We start from the raw sequence: 11199 nt of genomic DNA, 5'->3' as shown, positions 1-11199 counted from the left end.
CGGGGGCCGGGGTCGCGGCCGGGGCGGGGGCGGGCGCGGGGCGCGGCCCGGGGCGACCTCTGTCCGCCTCCCCCCCCAACCTCCGCTCGCGCGCGCCGCCCGCCCCGCCCGGGAGAGCGGGGTCGCGGGCGTGAGGGGAGGGGGTCCCCGCGGCCCGTGGGCCTAGCGCGCCCTTTCCGCCGCCGCGTCCCCGGGGGAGGGCCCAGCCGGAGGTGGGCGCCTGAAATCGGGAGGTATGGGGGGGGGGGCACCCTCAGCTGTGGGGTCGGGAGCTCAGGACGCCCCTTTCCCTGGAGGGATCCAGACCCCCTCCATCCCAGGAACCGTGGAGGACGTCTAAGTATTGTTCTCCCCACCCTCCAGCCTGAGGTCGGGAGTTCAGGAGGCCCTTCCTCAAGAGAGGGATCCAGGGGTTCCCTCTGACCCCATGGAGCCCCGTTATTGTTCCCCCTACTCTTCAGTCTTGGGGGCCAGAGTTCTGGAAGCCCCTTCGCAGGAGGTCATCCAGGGGCCCACCTGTCCCCCCCCCCCCCCCAGGAACCCAGAATGCCCCCCCCCCTTCCAGCTAAGAGATGGGAATTTGGGAGGGCCCTTCCTCAGGAGGCAATCTAAAGGTCCCCCTGTGCCCCAGGAACCCAGAAGGGGACCCAGGCATTGTTCCCCACCCCCTCCAAATGTGGTGTCTGGGTTCAGGAGGTGATCTAAGAACTCCACCCTCTTGCTTAGCCACTTCCAGCTGTGGGGTTGTGGCCAGGATCAGATCTATTTGTCGTTTGCTCCCCAACCCCCACCCATGGAGTGGGTAGCTCCAGACCGCCTCCCCATCAGGTAATCCTGAGCTCCCTGAGCTCCCCAGAAGGGTCCCAGCTATTGTTTCTAGACCTTGTTCCCAACCACCAGGCATGGGGCTGGATGGAATTCAGGATCTTTTCTCCAGGAGAGGATAAAAGGGTCCTGACACCCGTTGCCATATCTCAGCCATTGGCTCAGTTACTCAGGAATTCCCCTTTTCTAGGAGATGACCCAAGACCGCCCCCCCCCGGAACCCAAAGAGGGGCCCCGGTATTTTTTTTGCCCCCCCCCCCCCCACCTCTGCTAGGGATTAGAATTCAGGATTTCTATCCAGTTGGGCAGACAGGTATACCAACACCTGTCCCTGCTTTCCTGGCTATGGGGTCCATGGGTCTCCCTGCATCCCACTGGGTCCTACAGTATTTCCCCCACCCTCTCTAGCTTTAGGAACTTGGCATTCGGGTACACAAGGGTCTTGACTGTTACTCCCACCCCGGAACTGTGAGGTCTGGCACTCAGGTCGTCTCTTCCCCAGCAAGCAAGCCAGAGGTGCCCCTGCCCTCCCCCAGTGACCCAAGATGAGTACCAGATGCTTTTTGCCCCCCACTCACCCCCCACATACAAGCTTCAGAGCTCACGATGCTCCTCTCTACGAGGCAAGCCCGAGGTTTCAGGGGAAACCCCAAATATGCCCTCCCCAATGATGGAACTGGGATTCAGGCCGTGTACTAGAAGCAAGCACAGGAACCCAGGGACTTATCCCTCTTTCCCGTGAGGGGACCCCAGCCAAGGGGGTAGGAAGCCTGGATTCTCTCTCCTCCACAGGACCCAAGCTTCCCACGGGAGGAGGAGCCCAAGATGCAGAGAGGGGCAGAGCCCTGGAACTGGGTACTGGAGACCTCTAGTGCCGGGTCCCATGACTTCCATCCAGGTGTGGTGCTGAGAAGGGAAGCCCCGCCCCACCCCCATGTCCCACCAGGGTCCCTCTTCTCCCTGCCCTGTCTGGGGCTTGCCACAAGTCTCCCTGCAGTCTGAGACAAGAGAAGGATCCATGTGTGTGTGCAGGGATGGGTTGTGGGGCACGGCCCCCTCTCACTTCCCTGCCCAGACTCCAAGAGAGACCCCCTGTTCTCCAGCACCTACCTCCACCCACCCTCTGTCCTCACCCCTGCAGATCCGGCCCTAGAAGCAGCCAGCATTTCCACACCAGGGATGCGGCGCTCGGTCCTGGTCAGGAATCCAGGCCACAAAGGCCCAAGGCCCGCTTATGACGAGCTTGACTCTGACTCCGAGGACCTGGACCCCAACCCTGAAGAGCTGGACCCAGAGCCCGACCCAGAAGACCTCAACACTGTCTCCGAAGATGTGGACCCCAGCTATGAAGATCTGGAGCCCGTCTCTGAGGATCTGGACCCCGATGCTGAAGCTCCGAGCTCCGTCTCGGGGACCCGTGACTCGGATCCCCAAGATCTCGACCCCATGTCCTCAAGTTTCGACCTGGATCCAGACGTCATCGGCCCTGTCCCCCTGGTTCTTGACCCCAACAGCGACACCCTCAGCCCCACCGAAGCCCCAGACCTGGACCCCCTCTCATCTAGCCTCACTGCCACTCCCGAGGTCCTGGCCGCCAGCCCCGCGGCGCTTCCTGCGCCTGCCAGCCCTCCCCGGCCCTTCTCCTGCCCCGATTGCGGGCGAGCCTTCCGCCGCAGCTCGGGGCTGAGCCAGCACCGCCGCACCCACAGCGGCGAGAAGCCCTACCGCTGCCCCGACTGCGGCAAGTCGTTCAGCCACGGCGCCACGCTGGCCCAGCACCGGGGCATCCACACGGGCGCGCGGCCCTACCAGTGCGCGGCCTGCGGCAAGGCCTTCGGCTGGCGCTCCACGCTGCTGAAGCACCGCAGCAGCCACAGCGGCGAGAAGCCGCACCACTGCCCCGTGTGCGGCAAGGCCTTCGGGCACGGCTCGCTGCTGGCGCAGCACCTGCGCACGCACGGCGGCCCGCGGCCGCACAAGTGCCCCGTGTGCGCCAAGGGCTTCGGGCAGGGCTCCGCGCTGCTGAAGCACCTGCGCACGCACACGGGCGAGCGGCCGTACCCGTGCCCGCAGTGCGGCAAAGCCTTCGGCCAGAGCTCGGCGCTGCTGCAGCACCAGCGCACGCACACGGCGGAGCGCCCGTACCGCTGTCCCCACTGCGGCAAGGCGTTCGGCCAGAGCTCCAACCTGCAGCACCACCTGCGCATCCACACGGGCGAGCGGCCCTACGCCTGCCCCCACTGCTCCAAGGCCTTCGGGCAGAGCTCCGCGCTGCTGCAGCACCTGCACGTGCATTCCGGAGAGCGCCCCTACCGCTGCCAGCTCTGCGGCAAGGCCTTCGGCCAGGCTTCCAGCCTCACCAAGCACAAGCGCGTGCACGAGGGCGCCGCCGCGGCGGCTGCCGCTGCCGCGGCGGCCGCCGCAGGCCTGGGCCTCAGTCCTGCTTCGATGCTGCGGCCCGGGCAGGTCTCCCTCCTGGGGCCTGATGCTGTGTCTGTTCTCGGCTCCGGCCTGGGCCTCGGCCCTGGCCCCAGCTCTGGCCTTGGCTCTGACCCTGGCTCCGAGCCGGGCTCCCTCCCTAATCCCAGCCCCAAAGCTGTCTCTGGCTCCGAATCTACCCCCACCCCTGATTCTATCAAAGCTTCTGACCCTAAGCCTGGTCACGACGCAGATCCCGACCTTGTGGCCAGCCCTGACCGCGGATCTGGCCCCAGCCCCGACCAAGATCCTGGGCCCAGCTCCGACTCCAACCCCGAGTCTCATCCCGAACCCTGCTCCCCCACCCATGACACTGTCAGCCCAGCCCTCCCTACTGGCGAGAGTCCCGAGTGGGTGCGGGAGCAAGGGGCGCTGCTGGGCCCCGACGGCTGAAGTGGACGCCGATGCTCCCGGGCGCCTGGGGAAGTTGTGTGTCGTGCAGTTTAGTAAAATCCTGGCACTGCCTCCTGGCTCTGTGTTGTGGCTTGGCTGTTTCTCTTTTTCCACTAAGGCACAGCCCTTTCCTCGGGAGATGGGGGAGGGTGTGGCCCGTGCCAGCCACAGCTGGAACCCCAATGTCCTGGCTCCCTGCCCCTAATCCTCCAGGCTTCCCCGTTCCCCCACAAGGTCTCACACTGGCCCACCGTAGTTACCACTCTGCTCCCCGAGAGCACCCTAGCCACCCTAGTCAAGGGCAGACTTCCTTGGTGGGTGGTCTGAACAGGATCCCTTCACTCTGGCTTTTCTCTGAGTGGTGGAATTTCTGGCATGTTGACAGTCTAGAAGGCTGATAATGGAGGCTGATAGGAGACCTTGCCAGCAGCCCTATCCCATGTGTTCTGTGTTCGCACAGCCTACCCCACGCCCTTCACAGCCCATGTTCTAGGTACAGCACTGGACAGAAGAGGCGCTCATTTATGTGTTCAGCCAAAATCTGTTGCTTCCTGGAGCCTCAACAGAGAGCAAGATAAGCACGGCCTTGGCCTTCACAGAACTCACAGATGCCAATTTCAGAAAGCTTTGGAAAGCAGTTACTGGGGGGACTGCTTTCCTGAGGAGGGATTCTAGAATCCCAATAACCCACTAACTTGTCAGTGCTGGTTGCCCGGCCTTGCTCTGTACCCTTGCAGTTTATGCTCTCGCATTTTCTCTTTTAATTCCACAGCTTCACCAGACAGGTAACTATGACTAAATATCCCCATTTTGCAAACGAGCAACCAGACATGTGGAGTTTAAGGGACCCTTTGGCGGATGTAGAAGTAAGTGGCAGTTGGCAGGGCCTAGATTTAATCCAAACTGTCTGTCCGCCAGAGCCTGAGTTCTTAACCAGCGTGTTTCTTTTTTTTTTTTAATTTTTTTTTCAACGTTTTTTATTTATTTTTGGGACAGAGAGAGACAGAGCATGAACGGGGGAGGGGCAGAGAGAGAGGGAGACACAGAATCGGAAACAGGCTCCAGGCTCCGAGCCATCAGCCCAGAGCCTGACGCGAGGCTCGAACTCACGGACCGCGAGATCGTGACCTGGCTGAAGTCGGACGCTTAACCGACTGCGCCACCCAGGCGCCCCATTAACCAGCGTGTTTCAAAGCAAGAGTGTGCAAAGGCCCCGGGGCTGTTGAGTGATGAGCTAGGGGAGATTGGGGCCAGAGCAGAGGGCCCTGGCAGACTGAGGTGGGAGTTTGCTTGTTATCCTAGAGCAACGGGAAGACGTCGACAGGTGTGGCAGAAGACTCAACAGGAGTTACTCTTCCAAAATGCTTTCCGGCTGCTGCCTGGACAGTGCAGGGGGCAGGAGTGGGAGCCTCAGGTTAGGAAGGAGGTGGCTGCAGTGGTCCAGGCCAGGAATGATGAGGGACTCTCGGCTGACGGCCATAGGAGTGGGGATAAGTGGTCCTATTTAGGACACAATTAGGAAATGACATAGATTTGCCGACAGTTCAGATGAGAGGAGCGGAAGCCGAGATGCGAGTAAGCATGAGGTTTCTGCCAGGCCAGAGAAGCAGCCATGAGACAGGACGGACGATCATCCTCGGACTCTGGGGAGGGTAAGGGGTCAAGCCTTGAACTTGGAACCCTAGAATCCGGCACCGGACGGAGGCGTGGCAAGGAGCCAGGACGGAACGAGCCCTACTTTGGCATTCTCACAGCCAGCCCATCCCCCAGCACCTTCAGGGACCGTCGGCGTTATGGCCCCAAGACCGCCCTCCGCCCCGCAAGTCGCCAGCCGAGGACAACGCATGCGTGCTGCGGCCGCAGGGACTGTCGTGGCGCAGGGGGTGGGACAGGATCCGGTCACGTGCTTCCAGTGGTGGGGGGGGGGGGGCGGCGCCGCTCCGATCACGTGACCGCGGCTCGAGTCAGCTGATGCGAGAGGGTTTGAAGCTGCACCGCGAGGGAGCGAGGCCGCAGTGGCAGCGGCGGGCGCTCGGACCCCGGCTGCCCCGCCGCGCCCGCCGGCGTCCGGCGCTCCCCGTCCTGGCATGGCAGCCCCCGTGGGCCGGCGCGGCTCAGGTGAGGGCGCGCGGCCCCGCGGGCCTCCGAACGCGGGCGGCGGGCGGGCGGCCAGCTTCCCCGACCTGGGGCGGCCGAGCCCCCGGTTTCCCTTGCCTAAACTCCGGTGCTGACCTCTCAGCTTCCCGGGGGTGGAGATAAGGACAGATGGCTCCTAGCACCTGGGCCACAGGTGGGCACCACCTCCTCCGACCTCGGAGTGGCGGGACTGCCGAGTGCTCTTCCTGGACCCACGTTGTGCTCAGAGTCCCTAAACTCAGGCAGCGGGTGGGCCGCCAGCTTCGCCAGCTCGCGCCGGGGAGGTTTCCAGGGTTTGCGTTCTGCTTTGCTCAGCTTTGCTGGAACTCTCAGCGGGCACCAGCTTCTCCAAACCTCACGTGAAACTCCCAGGATTCCCTTCCCCAATCCAGGAGGCAACGCTCAGCTTCTCTAAAACTCAGATTGCCTCCTTGACCTTGGCACTTAACTCGATTTTTAAGTCCAAACCCATGGAAGCTCAGCTTCCTTGAACTCAGGAGGTGGCTGCCCAGCCTCCAGTATTTTCAGTCTCTGCTTCTTAATGCGGGGGGTGGGGCTGGAGGAGGACCCTTTGTGTTGGTCTTTCAGCTGTCCCTGCTGGTAGGATCTGGGGTGGGTTAACTGTGATCCCAGCTAGGGAGGCGGGCCTGCCCTCTGGCTTCCCATCCAGCTGTCTTGTAAACAACTCCACAACAGCATCCCAGCTCCAAGGGGACCAGCAAGGAGCTGGCCCTCCCTGCACGACAGGTTCTGACGGTGCCACATTCATCCTGGTGGCTGTGCCAGGCAGCCAGCCAGCCAGGTCCTGGAAAGAAGCACGGTTCTCCCAGTAGGGGTGTGTGTGTGGGGGGGGGGGGGCTGTCAGGGATGGTCCTGGGCTGCTGTGACCAGCTGTGACCCCAGCAGGTGATGAAACCTTGGACTTTCCTCTTGGGCTGATCAGGAGTGAAGGGAACGAGTAATGCTTAGAATAGTCCCTGTTTGCTGAAGAATTACTAAAATTCTAGAGCTGAACCGAGGCTTTTGTCTTGTCTGTCTTCATTCTCAGAACACCTTCCAGAATTTCAGCCCTAGGGTAGACTCTTTTTTTTTTTTTTTTTTTTTAATTTCCACTTTTCAAATGAGGACACAGAGGTTTTAAAAGATGTCCAGGATCCCCCAACTGGGAAGTGGCAGGTCTGGGATTTGTTTCTAGGGCTGTGTGATTTCCAGAAGTTGGGACCCTTAATGAAGACGCTATATTAGCTCACGAGCCGACGCACAAATGGCATAACGACACCCACTGGGGTACAATGAGTCTTGAGCAAATGTGCTCTGTTATTGTCGATCTCTCCTTCTTCAGGCCTGTGGCTTGTGAGAGTGTCAGCTGGGTGGGCCAGATCACCATGAGCGATGAGCAGAAGGGCCCTTCTTTGGGTGTTTGACCAGAAAAAACGGGAAGGGGTGCCTGGGTGGCTCAGTCAGTTGAGTTTCCAGCTCTTCATTTCGGCTCAGGTCGTGATCCGAGGATCATGGGATTGAACGTTGCACTGAGTATCGAGCCTCTTTGAAGATTCTCTGTCTCCCTCTGTCCCTCCCCCACTCATGCTTGCTCTTCTTCTCTTTAAAAAAAAAAAAAAAGAAAGAAAAAACTGGAATGTAGCTGAGCTCCATGCTCCCACCTGGGGGCTGGAGTTGATATAAGCCCTTGGAGGCTTGAGTGCCCTGTGAGAAGCCAGTGGAAGCCATTCGTGCTTTCCCCACAAACCAACAACTAGAACGAGGATGGGATATTCAGACACTCTTACCACGCACCAGCCCCTGTGGTCGATGCTTTGTGAGCATCAGACCTTCAGCTTCCCGGTGAGGGATATTACTGCCCCATTTTGCAGAGGAGGAAGCTGAGGCTCAGAGGCCGGGTGCCCTGCCCCAGCCAGTGAGCAACAGGGTCACGCACAAGCTCAGGCCCTTTTGAGCCCCAAATTGGAATTAGTAGCCTCTGAGCGCTATTGCTGTGTGTATCCATAAAACGTTGCCGAGTTTCTGGGTTTTCTTCGATGAGAGTTCTTTTCTTGGCTGGAGCAGGGGACCTGTCTCCCCTGTTGCCAGGTGATCCCCACTGCCCTCTCCCTTTCCCTCAGAGACGGAGCGCCTCCTGACACCCAGTCCTGGGTATGGCACCCGGGCCGGGGCTTCCCCGGTCCCTCCGGAAGAGGAGGACCTGCGTCGCCGTCTCAAGTACTTTTTCATGAGTCCCTGTGACAAATTCCGGGCCAAGGGTCGTAAGCCCTTCAAGCTGATGCTGCAAGTCGTGAAGATCTTGGTGGTCACTGTGCAGGTGAGTCGTGCAGGGGCCCCAGCAGAACCCAGCTGTGGCCGCCGCCGTTCTTGAAGGAGAGTCCTGGAGTCAGAGCCTAGTCCTGATGCTGCAGCAACGTAAGGACAGTGACAATGGCAGTGATCAGTCACAAAGCTCTCCCAGGTCTGTGTGGGAACAGCTCCTGGTAAACTCACAAATGCCCTTGGAGGTCCTGGCAACTCTTATTGTCACCCTTTTACAGATGAGGCAGCCAGGGCCCAGAGAGGTGAAGGGATTTGTCCAAAATCACAGAGCAACCAAGCATGGGGAGCTGGCACTTGAACCCAGGCAGCCTGGTGCCTCAAAGAGAACGGACCCGGTGGCTTAACAGATAGATACTGCTGCCATCCCAGGCCCCATGGTGGGCTTTGGGGACCCCAAGACGAATCAGACCGAGCCCCTGCCCTAAGGAGCTCTTGGTCTGGTGCTGTAATTCGGGGCGTATTACCACACTTCTGATTTCTTTTCGGTACAAGGGCCCATCGGTGGTACTTACCCTGTAGGTTTGGGCTCAGCACAGAACCCGGCACCTGCTAAACATTTAATGAACGTTGATCTCGGGCATGAGATGTACGAACACCTGCTGTGTGCTGCTCACCGGGGATTTCTGGTGGGCCTTCCTCCACTCGTGCCCTGGGGGAGGCCCCATCCCAGTTTTGTCGATGCCTGCTCCCTCCACCAGCTCATCCTGTTCGGGCTCAGCAACCAGCTGGCAGTGACCTTCCGGGAGGAGAACACCATTGCCTTCCGGCACCTCTTCCTCCTGGGCTACTCTGATGGGGCGGATGATACCTTCGCAGCCTACACGCGGGAGCAGCTCTACCAGGCCATCTTCCACACCGTGGACCAGGTGCGGGGCCCCCCGGGGGGCGGCAGGTGAGGGGGCAGGCAGGGGAGAGCAGGCAGGGCTGACGGCTTCTCCCCTTCCCTGCCCGCAGTACCTGATGCTCCCCGATGTGTCGCTGGGCCGGTATGCCTACGTGCGGGGCGGAGGTGGCCCCTGGGCCAATGGCTCGGCCCTGGCCCTCTGCCAGCACTACTACCACCGCGGCCACGTGGACCCGGCCAACGACACCTTTGACATTGATCCGCTGGTTGTCACTGGTGAGCAGGCGGGGCGGGGCAGACACAGCAGGCGGGGTAGCGAGGCTGCTGGGAGTCACATTCCGGTTCTGCCTCCCAGCCTTCTAGGAGATAGGGTTGTCCCGATCGATCGTGACTCGACGCTCGGGGTGTCCTCGGGGGAATGTTTGGTCCGCAGGAAAACGCACGCGTGGTGTCTTAATGTCATTGATCCACTAAACGTCTGGGGGCTCACTGAGGGCCAGGCCCTAGGGCCTGTGTCCAGAATGAGACACACTGGGCCCTGTCCTGGGGAGACAGTGGGGGAACAAATGACAACCGTTAAGCTCATAGTGGGAAGTGAAGGAGGGAAGGGGGCTGTCGGGGACTCTGGGGAGACCTGCCTGTGCCTCTCCCGCCCCCAGTGTCCCTTCCCTGACTCCCTGTCCTCAGACTGCATCCGGGTGGACCCCCCTGAGAGACCCCTTGTGCCCCCCAGTGATGATCTCTCCCTCTCGGACGGCAGCGCCAGTTACAAGAACCTCACGCTCAAATTCCACAAGTACTGCCTGATGGAGGGGGCCTCCAGGGCTGGGCTGAGGGTGGGGGGAGGCAGGATGCCAGGCATCCTTGGCCGCCCCCTCACAGGCGGGGACAGAGGAAGGCCACGCTGATGCCCGTGTGCGAGCACTTCCTCTGCAAGCTGCAGAGTCAGCATTGGGGCAGGAGCACTGGTGGGGGCCGGGCGGTGGCAGGCGGGAGGAGCAGAGCCCCTCCCCCTCACCCAGGCCTCCCCACCACCCCCCAGGCTGATCAACGTCACCATCCACTTCCAGCTGAAGACCATCAACCTCCAGAGCCTGATCAACAACGAAATTCCAGACTGCTACACCTTCAGTGTCCTGGTAAGCCCCAGGGTCCGGGACGAGGGTGTAGGGCCTGCCAGTAGTAGGGATTGCCTGCAGGGCTTCTGAGCTCCGGGGCTGGGGCCCTTGGCCAAGGGCAGCGTGGGGGTGAGAAGGGGGATGGGGCTGGACAGACCGTCCATCGTGCGGATCTGGGAGCCTGGGTGTGTCAAGGTCCAGTCTGGCTCCTCCTGCCTTGCCGTGTTGCTACAGATCACTTTTGACAATAAGGCGCACAGCGGCCGTATCCCCATCAGCCTGGAGACCCAGGCCCACATCCAGGAGTGTAAGCACCCCAGCGTCTTCAGGCACGGTGAGCCCCCAAGCCCCACACCAGCTAGGACCGGGGGTCCTGACCTGCCTGGGGAGCCCGCCAAGTCCCAGGCCAGCACGGACCCAGTTCCTGACTCGCCCAGGTCACCCGTGAGCTCACTGAGGAGCCACAACCAGTCCTGCAGCCTCCTAGGCCTGGCCTAGCCCCGTCCCTAGTCTCCCAAGGCCCTGAGCCACTCCTGGCTCTACCCAAGTCATCTCCTCACAGGAGACAACAGCTTCCGGCTCCTGTTTGACGTGGTCGTGATCCTCACCTGCTCCTTCTCCTTCCTGCTGTGTGCCCGCTCGCTGCTCCGTGGCTTTCTGCTGCAGAACGTGAGAGCTGCCTCCAGTGGCCTGCACATGTGCCCAAGCCGGCCTTGCCCAGCTCTGGGGCCATAAGGGCCAGGGGAGAGCGGGTCCCTTCCCTGGACAGGCTCTCACTCCTCCTACCTCCTGCAGGAGTTTGTTGGGTTCATGTGGCGGCAGCGGGGACGGGTCATCAGCCTGTGGGAGCGGCTGGAATTTGTCAACGGCTGGTACATCCTGCTGGTCACCAGCGATGTGCTCACTATCTCGGGTACCATCATGAAGATTGGCATCGAAGCCAAGGTGGGTCCTGCCTGGGGCCCTGTTGTCCCCTTCCAGGTGCTGCTCCCCTAATACGCGTTCCCCCCCATCCTGCCTGGCCCCCCCCCCCCCCCCCCCCCCCCCCCCCCCCCGCCAGAAGGGCCAGGCCAGATGGGGTTG

The 11199-nt window shown here is 61.3% G+C and overlaps 2 protein-coding genes across 5 annotated transcripts in view; both read left to right on the top strand.

Annotated features, from left to right (window-relative positions):
* ZNF358 (zinc finger protein 358) overlaps positions 1-3768 on the top strand; it is a 4932-nt gene extending 1164 nt beyond the window's left edge. Inside the window, exons 1-2 of one of the 2 annotated variants that reach the window (XM_049642410.1) lie at positions 1123-1723; positions 1967-3768. In XM_049642410.1, the coding sequence (XP_049498367.1) occupies positions 1651-1723; positions 1967-3696 (1803 nt within the window). In that variant the 5' untranslated portion in view covers positions 1123-1650 and the 3' untranslated portion in view covers positions 3697-3768. Of the gene's footprint in view, positions 1-1122; positions 1724-1966 lie in introns of those variants that run through there. The other variant, XM_049642411.1, reaches the window with a different exon arrangement.
* A 1872-nt stretch (positions 3769-5640) lies between these two features.
* The window catches only part of MCOLN1 (mucolipin TRP cation channel 1), an 8937-nt gene continuing 3378 nt past the window's right edge, over positions 5641-11199 (top strand). The window contains exons 1-9 of one of the 3 annotated variants that reach the window (XM_049639841.1): positions 5641-5814; positions 7953-8149; positions 8853-9020; positions 9109-9274; positions 9686-9794; positions 10041-10137; positions 10351-10450; positions 10679-10785; positions 10912-11061. In XM_049639841.1, coding sequence (XP_049495798.1) covers positions 5784-5814; positions 7953-8149; positions 8853-9020; positions 9109-9274; positions 9686-9794; positions 10041-10137; positions 10351-10450; positions 10679-10785; positions 10912-11061 — 1125 coding nt within the window. In that variant the 5' untranslated portion in view covers positions 5641-5783. Of the gene's footprint in view, positions 5815-7952; positions 8150-8852; positions 9021-9108; positions 9275-9657; positions 9795-10040; positions 10138-10350; positions 10451-10678; positions 10786-10911; positions 11062-11199 lie in introns of those variants that run through there. The other 2 variants (XM_049639842.1, XM_049639843.1) reach the window with 2 other exon arrangements.

This window comes from Panthera uncia, chromosome A2 (assembly GCF_023721935.1).
Source record: "Panthera uncia isolate 11264 chromosome A2, Puncia_PCG_1.0, whole genome shotgun sequence".
Taxonomy (NCBI): domain Eukaryota; kingdom Metazoa; phylum Chordata; class Mammalia; order Carnivora; family Felidae; genus Panthera; species Panthera uncia.
This window is presented reverse-complemented; position numbering and strand designations above follow the sequence as displayed.